The 18,627-nt window shown below is 31.0% G+C and overlaps 1 protein-coding gene across 1 annotated transcript in view; it reads left to right on the top strand.

Annotated features, from left to right (window-relative positions):
- Positions 1 to 18,627, top strand: part of LOC142328070 (carbohydrate sulfotransferase 5-like) — a 323,989-nt gene that overhangs the window by 284,662 nt on the left and 20,700 nt on the right. The window contains exon 3 of the mRNA XM_075371542.1: positions 8,760 to 8,919. Coding sequence (XP_075227657.1) covers positions 8,760 to 8,919 — 160 coding nt within the window. The remainder of the gene's footprint in view (positions 1 to 8,759; positions 8,920 to 18,627) is intronic.

An 18,627-nucleotide genomic window follows, 5' to 3' on the forward strand; every position in this document is an offset into this window, starting at 1 on the left:
ATTTTTCTACTGAAATCGTCTAAAACGACAACGATTTTTTATCCTTGTACAAAGTAAAGGAAGTATTGTGATCGTGAAAATTTTGACCATCTCTGAATCCATTTTGAATAATTTCGGCGTGACATCTGTACGTACGTATGTATCTCGCATAACTCAAAAACGGTTAGCCGTAGGATGTTGAAGTATTGGATTTAGGACTGTTGCAATATCTAATTAGATGCATCTCCCTTTTGATTGTAATCGACTAAACCAAACGTGTACATCAAACTCCAAAATCCTAAAAGATCTGGATTTTGGTCTTTCTTAACTGCAGTAGTAAGCCCTCATTGAGAGTTTTTCAACGACATATAAGTGGTACTTATTTTTATTGGTTGCAGAGTTATAGCTAAATAAAATTTTAATTGATGAAATACGGTTCAAATTAGACTTCTTTATCTTGATTTATTAATAATGATTAACCTCTGATTGTAAAAAAGGTTTTACGATAAATAATAATTTAATAATAACAATTAAAAAAAAATATGAAAAAATCTTAAGTTATTAATGAAATAAAGTTTATGTAATTTTCATTTAAAAAAAAAAAGTGTATATGTAATTTAATAGGCGTACAAGGTGTCCCATCAGATTTTTTTGTTTTACTTTTATTTTAAAAACACTGCTAAAGATACTCTTTTTTCTAATTTATTTTTTCATTCATTAATCTATTTATTTTCTTATAATACATTTGTCTCTGTTTAGAATTCATCTTAAGGTATCCATGTCACAATTGATAATTAATTTAACATATTATATCCACCTATGTGAACTTTAGATATAGTCTGCTTACTTTAAACGCCTTTCGGAATTCTGTTTTATAATATCAAAATAAAATAAAAACCGACCAAACGTGGAGGACGGTATGCACATGTCGCATTTGCAAGTGGTTTATATGTGGCTGATAGTATTATGATTTTTTTTGTATATGTGTTCTTTTCGTTTTTTATTTTATTTTGATATGATGTTGACATCTAGGGAATGATTTTCTGAGGATGGAACAGAGTTCCAAAACACATTAAAAGGAAGTAGATACCACGTAGAAAATTCACATAGGCGGATATTGTTAAGTGTCTTCTGATGACAACTGTTTAATAATCTCAATAATGGTCATTTAGTTCTAGTTTTAAGAATAATTAAAAAATATATATATATATAATCTTACCAACTATTATTTGGTTAAAAATATTCCTAAAATTATAGAAAGACTGTATTTTTATTTTTAAATATATTATACACTTTCATATTTGCTTTTATATAAATTTTTCTTTTTTAATTTTATTTATTTACGCTTAAACTATTTATTCGTACCTAAAACGTACCCGTATTATTTTCATTATTAGTCTACTCGTATCTTGAAAACTCTAGTCGCGTTACACTGCACGCAGAGTCACTCACTCTCTTATCGACCTGTAAAAGCATGCCGTACCTCGCCATGCTATTATTATTATTATTAACTTTCAACACAAAAGTACAGCATGTAATGATTTGTAATGCAAATTGTGACCGATTTAAACAAAAATTTGATGCAGTGTAACAGTACTATAGAAGCAAAATATAATGATTATGTTAACGCAATTCCAAATAACACTATTGCTGTTGGTATAATACAAAGGTTATCCTTTACCACTCGTTTATTCTATTGCTGTGTGACTTGACTAATAATTTACCTTCTGATGCTTCATGTTGATAAGTTAATGTTTATTACTGTTGTTGTTATTAGAGAATAATATATTTCGTTTTTTAATTTATCGTGTAAAGGTTTTACAACTAAAAAGATATTGATTTAGAATTAATTTGTGTGTGCGTGCGTTTATGTGTGTGTGTGTGTGTGTGTGTGTGTGTTTGTGTGTGTGTGTGTGTGTATGTGTGTATGTGTGTGTGTGTATGTGTGTGTATGCGTGTGTGTGTGTGTATGTGTGTATGTGTGTGGGTGTGTATGTGTGTGGGTGTGTGTGTGTGTGGGTGTGTGGGGGTGTGTGTGTGTGTGTGTGTGTGTGTGTGTGTGTACGCACTGATTTATATATATATATATATATAAAAATACTAGCCGACCCGGCAATGCGTCGCTATTGCTACATTTGAGTATACACGTAGACCATGTTTGTAGGATGGAATCGGTAACCAGTAAGAACTTGGCTGAAACCCTCAGAATAGTATTAAGAAAGAAAAACTGGTAAACGTGAACTCTTCTATTTCATAGGTTTCTCTTCCTCAAAAAGAAAAATCTACATCAGAAAAGGAATAAACGGAATGGTTGAATCAATTTGAAGTAAATCTAAATTGATAACAAATTAATTGTTTTGATTATATTTTCCATTGTTATTGATTTTGAATTTTCACACTTAATTTACTCTATGAATAAACCATTATAATAGGCTGTGAACTTTAAGAAACTTACTTATAAATTTTAATGTCATAGATATGATTATAAATTTAATGACAAATTATTTTTAAAACTAAATTTGATCTTTTATCTAGTTGTGGAGTTAATTTTTACGAATCTTTTCTATATGTTGCTCCATTTAGAAAAGTTAATGATTGGAAAACTACTCTGTGAAGCATCAGAATGTAAGTTCAAATTGAAATACGGTATAATCTATACTATTATATAAAGACGAAGATGTTTTTTGTTTGTTCAGGATAAACAAAAAACTACTCAATTAATTGCAACCAAAATTTTACCCATGTTTCTTGGCATAACTAAAAAACTTTGTAGATATATTTAATTTTGAAAAATCTCAAAGAAGCAACCAATCGATTGCTTTCAAATTTTCAGAATACATTCATATTGTACTATGGAAGGTTTTCAGCCACAGATTGAGACACTAGTTCTCTTGAAGGTTAAAATATTAAAAATACAACTTCACTCCCTCCAAGTAGGGTGAAGTTGTAAATTAAAGATACTCATTAAGGAAAAAAAGATTAATCCTTTTACTTCATTATTATATTTCTGCCTCCTTGGCAAAGAACTATAATAATGAAGCTACTACTATTCTGTCTTTTGTAATTTAGTTTCTTTTCCAAGATTCTATATTGCCTGAATATTTTAATTGTTATTTGTCAGTATTATTCTCACAATCATGAGGATAACGAACAGTGTAGGTGTCCAGGGAGCATATCCCTCTGGGTAGTAGGAATGGCAACAGAAGTGAGCTCTCTGGGTGTCCATGGTGCCATCCCCTTACAACACAGGAATGGTGGGCAAAGCAACCTCTGCAGCCCTGGGATAAGCCTCGTAGTCCCAGGAGGCCCTGAGTTGGCTCTAGGGTTTGCCTGGGTTGACCTGGGCCCTGAGGGTCCAGGTTCTAGTTAGACAGTTATATTATATTTTAATTAAAGTAAACTGTATTTTCTGTGAGTTTCCATTAAACCAGTATACTTACCTCATGAGTTTCAGTTGAGGTCGAATAATAAAATTGTTAAATAATTTGTACATAAATTACATTCATCCACAGTTAATGCATGACATTGTTCCTCCAATTTCAGTCTTGAATAATCCCAGTTACCCATTAGTTAATCAGTGCTCAACTTCCTTCTTTATGCATTTGTATTTTTGTTAGATGTGGCCAAAAACAAGTTGCGGGTGATGTCATATGAAACTCAGAACATTCCCAAAAATGGCATAATCATTAACAAGAATTTCATGTTTACTATTAAAGAGTAAGAAATCATAAGAAATGAAGTGGTTTATTCCAAAGTCTTTTTTATAAAGCCAGTTATACTTTTGCATATCAGCATGCAAAACCTACAAAAATTTAGTTGATGTTCAACCAGTATAGATATCAGTGATAACTTCAATTTGTTAATAAAATATGATGTGGACACCACATGACTACTTGTACTCGAGCCTATTAAATTACCATATATACATTTTTTTTAAAATGAAATGTCCATAAAATTTTATTTCATTAATAACTTCTGATATTTTTTAATTTTTTTTTTTTTTTTTTTATTGTTATAATTGAATTGAATTGATTGTAAAACTTTTTTGAAATCAGAGGTTAATAATAATGATTAATAAATCAAATTCAAAAAAAAAGTTAAAAATAAAAGAAAGGGGATGAAGTCTAATTTGAATTGATGTGCCAACCCCTTGTAAGATACCCCTTGTAAGATCCAAATATTTCATTCTAATTTTATCTGGCTGTAACTCTGGAACCAATTAAAACATGACCACTTATGATATATATCATTGGATAGCTCTCATGAGGGCTTATTACTGCAGTTAAAATTCAAAATTTCAATATCCTTGGCTAATCTATTTGAGTTATGCACATACGTACATATGTACATACAGACGTCACACCAAAACTAGTCAAAATGGATATTCCGTTGAAATCTGAAAACTGAAATTTTTCACAATCATAATATTTTACCTTCACCTTTACCTTTACTTTGTACAAGGAAGTAACAAGTTGTGGCTATAAAATAAACAACATTTCCCTTAGAGAAAGCAGCTATGACTGGTGTTTCTTGTTAATGAAGATGATTTGCATGAGTCGTAGCCATAAGTAAACATCCACCGAGTTAGTCTAGTGGTGAATTCATCATCGCATATCAGCTGATTTCAAAGTCCAGAGTTCTAAGGTTCAAATCCTAGTAAAGGCTTTACTTTTATACAGATTTGAATGCTAGATCATGGACACCAGTGTTCTTTGGTGGTTGGGTTTCAATAACCACACATCTCACAAACAGTTGACCTGAGACTGTACAAGACTACACTTCATTTACATTCATATATATCATCCTCATTCATCCTCTAAATTAATACCTTATGGTGGTACCAGAGGCTAAATAGGGAAGGAGGGCCATAAGTAAAACTGAGAAAGATGGTATATAAAGCAACAAATTAATGTATCTCTTCTTTAATTTTCTCCCTACTCATCTTCTTCTTTAATTCTTCTTTTTCTGTTTAGCCTTCACAACCACTGTAAGGTATTACTTCAGAGAATCATATGTAAGAATGTAAATGAGTAAAAATAAAATTAGTACTAGATTTAAAATTTTCAACATTACCAATAAAAAAAACTTTATAAAGTAACATTATAAAATAAAATGTTAAGTTTGTGGTCAGTTAAGATGTTAAGTACTTCAATCTTAAACATTATATAAGATTGATCTGATTACTATATCTAATATTACTTCACAAACTACATCAACTACTGTTCATGAACAAGTGAAAGGTGTTTTTACAAGTATAATAATTGTAATATAGTAATATATACTCTGTTGCTGAGAATACACCTATCATTGAATGCACCAATAATATATAATTATGTTCCAACAATCTATAATCAAGGCAGTAAAATTTTATGTACTAGACTTGGTTTAATGTTTTGTGATATTAAATACCATTATAATAAATGTAGAAGAATCAAAATTTAATTAATTGTCTCACATATTTAAATATAACCACATCCAGTACTCACATACTCACTTTCTCTTCATGTTATTATGTTGGTATGTATTTGTTGTAAAATGATTTTACCTGTTATTTAATTACCTGTTAAATTTTTAAAACACTGCCATTCACAAAGGATTAAATTCACTTGTGGAGAATAACATCATACGCTCTCAATCCCATAGGGGTTCTACTTTTATGTACAGAAAACTATTGTATATACAAGTGGGCTTAATTACATGTTCATTTAACACTTTCATTTGTGAATTATTATTTTCAAAAATTTCAAGTAAATTCATTCCTATTAAAGTATTATACGTTAAGACATTTTCTTTATTAAATTTGTTGTACCCTGTACTATAAAAAGTATTATCTTTTGTTTGTGTAAACAACTAAACAAGTTGAAGTAAATATGTAAAAAAATGATTATAGTTAATTATTTAATTTTTTATTTCTCAGGGTATTTCATCCGATTCTTTCCTTTTTTAAGGTTGTTTAAATTTATTAGCTCTTTTTTAAAACTGAATATTTCCTTCTACTACTTCTTTATGTACCATGATCATTATTGAACACTCGCAACCTTCTGAGGGTTAAAACTTACTCTATAGCCTACACAGTTGATCAGAATAAAGAATCAGTCTGTAAAACCACACTAATCATGATTTTCCCCTCTCACCTCAGGATCTTTGTTTCTATTGATTTTCTCTTGAAATATGAGACAAAAGCCTATAACTTTTCTGAAATTCTCACATATCAAGTGTTCTTAACAATATCCCTGTGCTTGAAGTCAGCGTTTTGAATATATTTTCTTTGAAATCTTATCTCACCAACTAATCTTAAGTGATCATTGATAGACCCACACTTCAAAGGCCTCAATTCTTTTCAGTAATGCTATTGAAAGAGTTCAAGACTTAATATCGTACTCTTTTTTTCAACTAAAATTAAATCATGATAGCATAAGACATTATTCATTAATTTTTAGAAAAGTTAATCTTTTGTTTTCTATTCTATTCTTTATTTTTTGGGTGATGCCGATCATCATTCACACAGCAACCCAAGTATAAAACTTTTATTCATCCAAAAGTTATTTATCAGTGAAAAGACTATCTCAGATTATCTACTTATATCATATATTTAATCTTTTGAAGGTTCAGTTATAATCTCAGCAGCCCCTCATGTCTTTCCCTCATTTAATTTAAGTAACTGCATTCCTTCTATATACTGTTATATTGTGTCATTACTTCTATACTGATCAATTTTGTGAGCAATAATATGTTATCTGCATTCATTAAATTATGAAGTTCATGTATATTCCCTCTGAACACATGCTTCCAGTTTTGAATTCAAGTCTCCATCAATTTTCTTGACATAATAATTAAAAGTAATGAATGAATTTCAACTTCTAAACTTTAGTATCAGATAAGATCTGTCACAAAGTCTAGAAGAAATGATCAAATTTTTTCAGTAAACTGCATTAAAATTGTTTAAGACTTTAGCTTTAATTTCCTTTTTTTGTCCAAAAGTGAATGGCTTCGATGACAATTCATAAGCTTGTGGTGGACCTGAAAAGGGCCGTTTTTTTGGCATTAGCTCTGAAAAGAGCTGTTGGGTCCGGAAGCTGGATTCTGGCAAAGTCAGGGAGTTGTGGCTCATCCATTGAAGTCAGACTGGGCTTTCCCTCAGTGGCAGTTGGGTCCCCATTACAGCATAGCATTAGTGGTCTTGGTCTTCTCCAGGTGGTGGTCGACAATGAATTGGAAATATATTCTCTTATACACACTTTTTTTTTTGGTGCCTGAGAGTGGTGGGGCTGCAGTGCAACTATGGTGGAAGAACTGTGCGGCGGTAGTGATGCTGTATCAGCGCATTTGTATACTGTGCACCACCTCGCATTTGAGTTGCCATTGTGTTTGCCCGCCGATTTAAATTAGGCGTGTATGTGGTAACAAACTATATAGATACAATTGTATTTTTTTTGAAAGCGATTTTAATAAAAAAACTTCCAAATATGATTATAAATGAGTTTTAATTGCTCTCATTTAAAATGTAAGTTTCAACTCGAAATAGAATGTTATATTTTTAAAAAATAGTTGCAATTGCTGTTTTTAAGGGCACATCTTAAAAACAGCAATTGCAGTTATTATTTTTAACAGATGATAATGTTAAAAATTTTGGGGGCGGTAAAAAATTTTTGATTCTCAATGTAGGTGAAAAATGTGAGAATCTATAAACTAGAGTAATTGTATTAGATTCCTTTACTCTAGTTCATTCATCATGTTTGTACTTGATATTGTGTTTCAATATTTCTTACGTTCTGATGGATTTCTTTTTCACCAATCACAATATCAAAATACAATTTGTTGTCATTGTGCTTTGATAGTAATTTTTAACGTATTATACTTTTCTTCAGGTTTTAAAACCTAATGTACTTTTTTAATTAAAAAAGTAGCTCTTGTTTGTTGAAATAGATATTGTTAGTAAAATTAAAAAAAACTTTTGTAAACATTGATCCAGTTTTATCAGATCAAGTTGTTGCACAAAGTTGTAAAAAATAAATTTTCTCTAATTTTCATTGTCAATTCTAAGCAATAAAATGGAATTCAGTTGTCAGGAAAAATTGTTTGAAAAATAAAATGAGATATTTCTTGATAGTGAAGCAGTTTATTAAGCTTTAAACACATTTTCAATGATGCTACATATTATATGTCGTAGAAGAATGGATAGACAATTCCTTCTCTTATGCATAAATTTATGTACTTAGCTACAACTATTTGATACTTTTGTGAAATCATATTTTGCTTATCAATAAATGATACATTATTTTTGTCTTTTCTGACTACTTTTATGGAGGGGACACTGATGAAGTAATTACATTGAAAGAGAAAATAGGTTGAACAATTTTGTTGTAAAGCAAACAGATTAATATATCCTTTTTTCTCATGCAATAATGTGGAATACAGTTGTATCTCAGTCTCAAAGGAGGAGAGTTTTTTTACTGAATATCACATTTTAATTATTTATTTCTTTTCAGGTAATTACTAAGTTCAGGAAATATTTTCTTTGAAATAGCAATTATGTACTTACAATTAATTACTGTACTTATAATTAAATATAATTATTTGTCTAGCATGAGTAATTGCAATTACTACTTCTAACAAGTAAAAACTGTAGGTTATTTACCTGGGAAAAGAATGCTACTGATTTCTCTATTGTCTTGAATGATAATTTTTAATTAATTATTATGTATATTATTGTTTATAAATAATGATATCATTGTACATACATAGTCTTTTATTAAATGGTCTGTGTTTATATGTTGCAGATGGCACCAGAAAGTAGATGGAGTGTGGCGAAGGGTAAGCATGATGAATTTGTGCCTTGTTACTGCGCTTTGCCTATTTACTGTTGTATTAAGTCAACGACTTGTTTCATCTACATCATTACAGACTGCTCCATTCCTAGCCATCGGCAGAACTATACAGGTTTGATTACTATGTTTTATAATAATTTTTTTTACTTACAATAAAATAAAATCAACTGTTAAACTGTAAAACAGTACAATATCTCTTTGGAGAGTTCAAGTTGAAAATGAAAGGTTAGCTTATAAACTCTCAAACTTGTCACCATAATATGATATACTTCCTTTAATTAGAGTAGAATAGAAGTTAATTTTATAAAATGCAAATAACGTGAACATTTAATTGTCAAAGAAATATGTATTACATTAAACAAAATTTAGATGGAGTAAATGTTTAATACGTTTCTATGGAACTTTTTTAGAAATTCTAATTTTTAATCAACAATATTACCAATTTCCCACCATGTTGGACCGCAGCTGAATTCTCTGATCACCTATATTTGTAATAAGCTAATTGCTCCTTTATTCTTGTTTCATTGTATGTTTTTTTTGCCCTACCTATTTTATTATTCTACCATTTGGGCAGGTCCAGTTACGACTGCTACTCTCCACCTTGTTCTATCCTTTACTAACCTCTTTCTTTCACATACAGTATTTTCCCTTTTCCATAATCCCATTCATCGTTTGAAATCTCTTCCTTCTTTTTCCTATTCCTCCATTCACCAAGCCTTCTATCGCATCCTCTAACAAACATCTTCTCATACAATGTTCTAGCCAGTTCCTTTTCTTATATTCAATCACATTTAACCTTTTTATGTTCTCTCTGATTCTCCTTTATACTTCATCATTTCTTACATGGTCGTGCCATCTGACATTTATCATTCTGCACCACACCCACATCTCAATCTCAAAAGCCTCAATTTGTTTTCTATCTGCCTTTCTCATCGCCCATATTTCAGCTCCATAGAGCATCATACTCCAAATAAAACATTTAATTAATGTCTTCCTTAATGCTAATTTTAACTTTTCACACAGTAGTTTTCCCTTCTTATTAAATGCATGCTTACTTCTTGATATTCTTGTTTTAATTTCTACTGTGTAAGTCAGGTCATCAGTTATAAAGTTCCCTAAGTACTGAAATTTCTTACCTGCTCTGAATTTTCATTTCCTATCTTAATTTCAAACCTCTCCTTCTTTCCACCTAATACCATACATTTTGTCTTCTTTTGTTTACCTTTATACCTTGATTTCACAAGCTTCATTTAAGACATCAAGCATTTCATTTAGTTTACTTGGACTCTCCACCAGTACTGCCATGTCATCAACAAAACATACATTCTATTCTTCCTTCTCTGATCTCTATTCCTCTTTACCCATTCAGACAACATTTACTTCTTCCGGATATACCAGCTGCAGCAATGAGTTCTGATGAAAAAGAGAGCGCTATCATGTGCCGAAGGAATAGAGTTGGGGAGAAACAGTTTGTTCTGTTGTTGGGTGTGGTAGTTAAGTTTCAGTGAGTATGTGGCCCGTGGAACATGTTTATGCCATAACACCATACATTGAAAGTATTATTTCCATGCAACAAAGCTTTAGATATGAATTCAACATATCTCCTTTAATTAAAGTACCTTCGCACAATGTTATCTTAGACCATTATTGCAAATTCCAAATGATTGGCAGTGTTTTAATTGTTATAAAGGAACTGTGAGAACTCTGGAAAACATAGAGCAAGTCAGACAAGCATTAACTAAGTCCACAGCATTCAGCAAGACGCCACGCAAGAACGCTGAACTTGTCAGACAGAAGCGCGCATAGAATATTGCACAAAGACAACCGAATGAACAATTAAGGTTGGAGTTTTTCAACTCATCTCAGCAGGTACTGCATGTAAATTCTGATTTGTTGTACAATTTGATTATGTCGGATGAGCCACATTTTCATTTATCCAGTCACGTGAATAAATATAATTATCATTTCTGGGCTGAAGAGCAACCTCGAAGAATCCACCAAGTTCCATAACACAGTGAAAAGGTGACTGTGTGGTGTGGTGTGTCTACATTTAGCATACTTGGTTCTTTCTTCTGTGAAAAAATTGGCGCAAGTGTAACTGTCACATCTTGATATGCTCAACGATTTCTTGCTTGTCAAATTAGAGCGGTTAGGAGTGCAATAACGTGACTTAAGGTTTCAGTAAGTTGGTATTGCAAACCATGCTTCGTGAATAGCGATGGATGTTTTAAAGAATATGTTTCCAGGTCAATTGATTTCTTGCAGTGGTGATTTCACCTGGCCATTACAGTCCTTGTTTTTAACAGCACCTGACTTCTTTTTGTGGGGATTCCTGAAGTCGAGGATTTTTCAACAACAAGCCTACAACATTACCGCAGTTAAAAAACAGCGTTGAACAGGAAATCTCAGTCATTGGTGTGGACATGTTGCAAAGAGTAATGTCCAGTGTGCATGACCATATCACGGAATCCATTGAAAAGGACAGTGGCCATTTGCCCCTCTCCAGTCAACTCTTAATTTTCAAAATTAGCAGTAATTTATTCCATCTAACTCTGTCAAATGCCTTTTCTAGGTCGACAATTCCAACATACACTCTCCAGCTCCTTTCCATGTATCACTCATCTATTAGGGCTGCTCTGAGTAACACGTATTTTAAGTTACAGTTATTGTTTACAGACTGTTTGTACTAATCTGTATTAATACAGATACCTTGCTCTCCCAAGAATTTTGATTGTGTGGTAGATACTTTTCTAGAGTAACTTTTATTTTATCCTATCATTTACAAGTAAAATGGAACAAAGTCTGGTGGCCAACTCAGTTTGAAAATTTAAGTGGTAAATTTAGGTTGCACTATAAAGTGATGTATTATTATTTATTTTATAGTTACTTTTATTTTTTAATTTAGATACAAAAATATTTATTTATTGTTTAATAAACTTTTTTAAAATGTGTTTTGTTCATTTACTGTTTAAAATAATTTGTTTGCATTTAGTTTTATTAATTCCTATATATTTACTGATGATTATTGTTTAATAATCAAGATCTACTTTTCGATAGCTTGGTGAAAAAATGTTTTTTTTAGGTTTTATTTTTATTGCAATATTGCAATTGAAAGATATAATTATATATATTTTTTAAATTTAATTTATTTTTTTAATCCATGTCACTTGAACGTATAGTAGGTAAATTATAGTTACAATTATTATATACAGTAGTCTATTAAAATTATTATTGTCTATAAATAGTATAAAAAATGATTGTTTTTATTTTTTAGGTTGCTATTATTACAATTAGTTAATTGTTTTTAACCATTTAAATTTGATGTACAGCGTGCTATAAGACCTACATCCTTTGTTACTTTATTTACAATTAATTATACTTTCAATAATTACCTCGTTATCCTTCATCCTGCCATGTTTCTAAATCATTAAGATAAAATTTTGGTGTAATTACTATATTTATGCTTAATTTATTGTAATGCTTTTAATATGTAAATTTAGTAATGTATTTTTTTATTTTGTTGCAAGAATTTAAATTTGAATTAAATTAACCAAGTTATTGGTTTCAGAATATGTTAGTTAAGCTTTTAATGCATTAAAGTAATTTATACTTCTTATTTTCTTATTTTTCACTGAAATGACAGTTATGAAAAAACTATTCAACTTTTAGTATATGTGTTAATACATGTTATTAAAAAATCTATCAGAGATTTTTTGTTATGGTTTGGTACAACTGACAGAACTTTTTCAGATATTTATTAATTTTGGGTTCGTCATTTGACTGGTTTGATGGTACCCTCTATTTATTTCTGTTTGTATTAATTTGTTTTAATTATTCCAATTTCTTTCTTCCTTTGCTGTTTTCCCCCTCTGGCACATCTCTTTCACCGAATTAATTAATCCTGGATCCCTTAATACTACAGGCCCAACAAATTTTGTCGTTTTTATAAAATTCTACTTCAATCTTTCTCTTACACATTTGTCTTATATTTTCTTAATTTTGTTCTTTTTCAAACAACATGATATTCAACATTTTCCCATAACACATTTCAAATTTTTCTGTTTCATAATTTTATCTCTTACTGTCCAGTCTTTACTACCATAAAAAGACTACAAAAATGCACTAAGAAAATAAACAAAAACAAATATTATTAAGAATTTCTTTTTAATTTTTAAGATCAGCAACCCTTGATACTAGCAAATTTCTTTTCTACATGAAAACTCTCTTGGCTTGTGCTTTTCTGCTTTATATCTGCTTACATCTAACATCCTTTGTAATTGTAAACAACAAAATTCAAAAATTCTGAAACTTTTGATATATTATATTCCCGTATCACACAATAATACTTAATGTTTTTATCTTCCTCTTATGTATTTCATTACCTTAAAAGCTGAATTTAATTTCTAGCATTAAAAAATTCTGTATTTTTTCTGTTTTATTATTTTAGCCAAAAGAACAAAATGTTTTATAACTTACTTCATTTTTCTTAACCCCTCCTTTAAAATCATCTTTCTATCCAAAATTTTGGTTTCACCTGTCTGTAGCAAATTGCTAGTACACTTTCAACCATATGCTTTATTCCACCATAAACTATCGTAGCAAGCATTTTCAAAACACAAGATATCAGCCTATCTTCTCCTGTTTGGTATGATGATAATTTGTTCAAAACTTCAGCATGTTTTGAAATCTAAAGGTGATTCTCAGTCTTCTTAATTGTATATACTATTATAAGCTAATTTTTTTTTTTTTTTTTGAGGGTAAAAAAACTCATGTTATTATCTTCCGGAATAAAATATTTTTACAATAAAATAAAAACTAGTGCTAGTCTAAAAACTAAAAAATTAAAGTTACAACTAATATCCCAGCTAAAAATTCTCTTAAAACACATTTAAAATTAATATCACAGCCGTAAACATAAATTAAAGTAAGAGTAAATAAAAAAATATAAAGTTGAACTAAACATAAATATAATTTAACAAAGTCCAAGAGGGTGTAAAAAAAGAACAACAACATAAAATATTTTTTTAAATAATAACACTAGAACAATATATATACACCACAATATTAAATTTTGTGATGAGTATATTATACTTCATAAAAATAGCAACACCCACTCTAAAAATTCCTAATTATTGCCCAGGATTCGACAAATGTTTCTGAGCAACTTAAATTTTCAACTCATAACATACGCAGGCCACGCAAGAATATGGCACACAGTCAAGCAGTAGTTGCATTGTACGCATGGTGGTGCGTTTTATGCTGACATGAGATACCCTTGTGTGACTGTCCTAACCACAATTGACAGAAGACCACTTCGCATGTTAAAACGTGCATGTTTAAATGCACGTTCATTACCTGGAATTCCCACATGGCTAGCAATCCAGCAGAAACTCACTTCTGTGTTGCAACGGTTAATGATATTCTAAGCCTTATTGATAGCGTATATTTCAACAGTAAAGACACTTGTAATATCAGGTAAACCAAACATATTGGTTCTATCTTTAACTATGAATTCACATCCTACAGTATTATTCTGTTTCGATTCATCTGTGTGTAGACTAGTGCATCTGGATTTTTTTTTAGAAAGAAATGGTAAAACATTTGCTAAAAGACAAGAGGAGCTGTGTTGATTTCTTTATTGTGCATGGTTAGGTCAAAATTAAATTCTGTAGGGTTGATCTTCCACGGAGGATATGAACATGAATAAATCGGAAAAGTAGAAATTGTGTTAATATTTAAAAGGAGTAGTAAACTCTGGATACGATTACCCACATGGGTGCTGTATAACGTGGATGCTCCTCACACATACGTAAATGAGGATTCGCAAGGACTGCATTAAAATTCGGATGTGCTTTAAGACAGGCAATGTAAGATGTTAAAAGCTTATTCCCGTCTATCCCAAAGTGATCGCTCACTGCAATCAACAAGAACGCTTATAACAGGGCTTCATCTAAAGGCACCTGTGGCAAGACGGAGGAAAGCATGATGTACAGCATCCAGCATTTTAAGCACGCGATGACACGTTGAAGAGTAGATAACAACCATAATCTAAACGGGAACGAACTAAGGAATAATAAAAATGTAACATACTTGACTGATCGGCTCCCCCCAATTGGTGTTGCTCAGGACACGCAGCATATCTAGAAGTTTTGAACATTTCGATTTTAATTGTTTGATGTGTGATCCACGTAAGACAGCCATAAAAAAATAAACCTTGAAACTTATTAGGAGAGATAACAATTTGCTCTCTGTTGAGAAAGACTTGCGGAATAAAAGGGACTCGCATGTAAGAAAAGGCTACACATTTTGTTTTCTCAGGTGAAAAAGTGAAGCCAATAACCTCGGACCCAGCTTCAAGGTGAGATGTAGTGTCCTGTAGTAGTCTCTCTGCTGTGGCTATTGAACAGGACGTAATATGTATAGCAAAATAATCAATAAATAAAGGACGTGAAATAGGTGGTTGCACACATTTAGTAATATTGTTGATGGCTATAGCAAATAAGTTAGTGTTTAATAAACTTCCTTGAGGCATTCCATTCTTCACCGTGATGCTACCCGACCGATAAAAATTCTCCAAGACAAACACGAAAAGTTTGGTCATTTAAGAAACCCCTGACAAAAGCAAGCATATTGCCCTTGACTTCCCATTCTTTAAGAGTGTTTAGAATACCACTTTGCCAGGCCGTATCGTACGGCCTGATATCAAAGAAGATAGCGATGAGGGGCTGATGGAGTAATAAAGAATTTTAAATAGCTGTTTCCATTGACACTAAATGGTCAATAGAATAGAAGATCGTCCTTGGCGGAAACCACATTTCTGGAGATAAAAGGCCATGTCTCTCTACCTTGTAAGCCTGTGATTCACCATTTTCTCCATCACTTTGCATAAAATGCTTGTCAAGGAGAGAGGGTGGTAGCTTAAGGAGCTTGCTTTGTCTCTACCAGGTTTAAGTACTGGTACAATAATAGCTTCTGACCAGACCGGTGGGAAGACTTGTGAGAAGAATAAACTGTTATAAATACACAATAGGTGTTGTAGCACCGAATTGGAAAGGTGTGAGAGCATACTGAAACGAATTTTGTCAGTTCCAGGAGAGCTGTCTCGTGAGTTTTTTAGTGCATATGACAACTCGTTGAAAGAAATTGTAGCGTTTAATTCACCGATCGAATCACTAATGTTTAACAATAATACTTCTGTCTGTATCTTGTACCTCTAAAATTCATTACTATGATGAAGTGAGAGACACAGAGCGGAAATAATCTGCTTAGGGAATTGCCACTGCACAAGATGGTGAAAGGATTTTTCCTTCATGAATAAGCCCAAAAACAGATTGTTTCACTGATTTGCAAATTGCACAGGTCTTTTTCCACACAGTAGATGTGGGAGTAGTGTGTGAGATAGTGTACATGTATTTCGTCCACGACCTCTTCTTAGCATCTAAGAATACCCGACAACATACCGCTTTAGCCTGCGGTTAAATTTTTCTTAGGTATATTTGTTAATTAAAAAATAACAATATTTGCAAAAAAATCTTGCAAAATTGCCCCCACACCAAAAAATGCTCTTAAGTACTGCTACGTTGTGATGTCACAGGTGAGCAGAAGAATTAAATGAATAATATTTAAAGTGTAAAAAGTAACTCAGTCTGGCTAGGTCTCAGACTCAATCACTTGGTTGATTCGATACCAGGTGCGTTAACCCTCATGGTTACACCAGTCTGCTGACTGTACGAACATAATCTGTTGTATGTAAGTTTTGAAATTACATTAGTTTAGTTAGTGCCAACCATTGCCACTGTATCCACATGAATTAAATACGGTATGCACATGCACTTTAGTAGAATCATTGAATTAAATAAACGAAAATAAAATAAAACCCATGCACCAGAAACAACCCACAGTTGCAGAACTTTCCTGGAATGCGACTTTAGTTGAATGGCAGGAAAGTCCTACAACTGTGTTGTTAGTTTTTATTTTGTTTTTTACTAACATGAGTGACCATCTGTCTTGGAAAAATGTTACTATTAAATTTTCTATTAAATGAACATTTTCTATTGATGAATGAAATATCAAAAGAAAATTCAGTCTTTTCAAAAATTTTGAGAATTATTTACTACCTCTTAAACTGTACCTCTTAAAAAGTACAATTCAAGTTCAGTGAGTACAGTAGTTAGATTAATGATTTGGATTCGGGCTGTTCTCAAGATTTAGATATATGTGTACATGTTCCCAAAACTAATATAGGTTACAGAGAGAGTGGTTTATGAACAGTATACATAATTGTTCAGGACTGGATCTGTGTCGATTGTCTGTATTAGAAATATGTGAGCATTTTACAGTGATCACATAACCTTTTTGATGATTATAAATATGAATAAAGATACTTACGAATATGTTTTGACTGCAATGAATCATTTCATAATTTTATTACTTTTTGTAATTTTTGTTATGTTTCAGACATTTACTGTAGTATTACATTCTGGATTGAATTCTTTAAATTTACCCTACAACATGTTACATAATCTAATACTTTTTTCCATATTCCATCTTAATTATATTTTATTTATTTGTCACAAAATAAATCCAAATAATCATATTTGTGTTTTATTCCGTATTTATATATTAGATATATGAAATTAAAAATTCTGTGTTTAGAATTCTTACTGAACCAGTTTAATAATAAGGTAAATTTTAGCATTTTCTTATAATTACCAAATTTACTTGTGTTAAAACTAGTTTTAAGTTGCTTTCACCACACACTTCTCATTTGTGTTTTTTACAAGCTACACCTTTTTTCATGCACAATTTTTAAACGTTTCCTTAGCAACATAAATTTATATAAATTAACAATCATTTTTATCAGTTGATTTATTTATTTATTTTTATTGTAATGAATGAATAATAATCTAATTTAAGTTAGTTTTTTTTATCAATTTTTTAATTTCCTTATCATACATATTTTTTCATCAGCTGTAAATAAGACCTAAGCCAGGCATGGCCGACATACGGCCCAAGAAAATTTTTTCAATATTAGCTTTTTTTATAAGCAATTGAATAATGGAAAATATGGAAATTTAAAAAATTTAACATGTCATTACTTTTTTTTTGTTAATTTGTTCTACTAAATTACTTACATTTATTCATAACCATCATTTTTGTATTTATCATTTTTTAATTTTAATATTTTGTTCGACCCGTGAAAAACGTTTTCTTTCCAATTCAGCTCGGAGGCTAAACTGTTGGCCACACCTGGCCTAAGTAAATGTAAAGATGTGTTTTTCTGCTACAATTTATGAGTTGTTTTTAAGTTATGAGTTACTACTAATTGAAAGTTTTAAATAAGTGTTTTGAAAAATGCTACTTTTAATGGTTTTTATTATCATTATTATATTCATTACTAACAATTACTGAATAAAATTATGAAAAAAAAATATTAATTACACATTAGTATAGTTGTAAATTATTTTTTCGATCTCATCTCATAAATCTGATCATTTTGTGTACCATTTTTTGTATAATTTTGTGTGTGTGTGTGTGTGTGTGTGTGTGTGTGTGTGTGTGTGTTCCATCATAACTCTGGAATGCCTGAAGCAATTTCAACCCAAACTCTGTTCACATATGACTTACCATCTGGAAAAAATACTGTGGGGTAAGATACTCCTACCACCTCAGTATGTCACCCCTTCCATAAAAATAATCAAAAACGACCAATATTAGTATCAAATCCATAGTTTTTAGGGTCACTAGGCTGATTAGTGATAACTTCCCATGACAATTAAGTAATGAGATTGGAATAAATAAATACCTGTAATCAGTAATA

This window comes from Lycorma delicatula, chromosome 7, assembly GCF_047948215.1.
Source record: "Lycorma delicatula isolate Av1 chromosome 7, ASM4794821v1, whole genome shotgun sequence".
Lineage (NCBI taxonomy): Eukaryota > Metazoa > Arthropoda > Insecta > Hemiptera > Fulgoridae > Lycorma > Lycorma delicatula.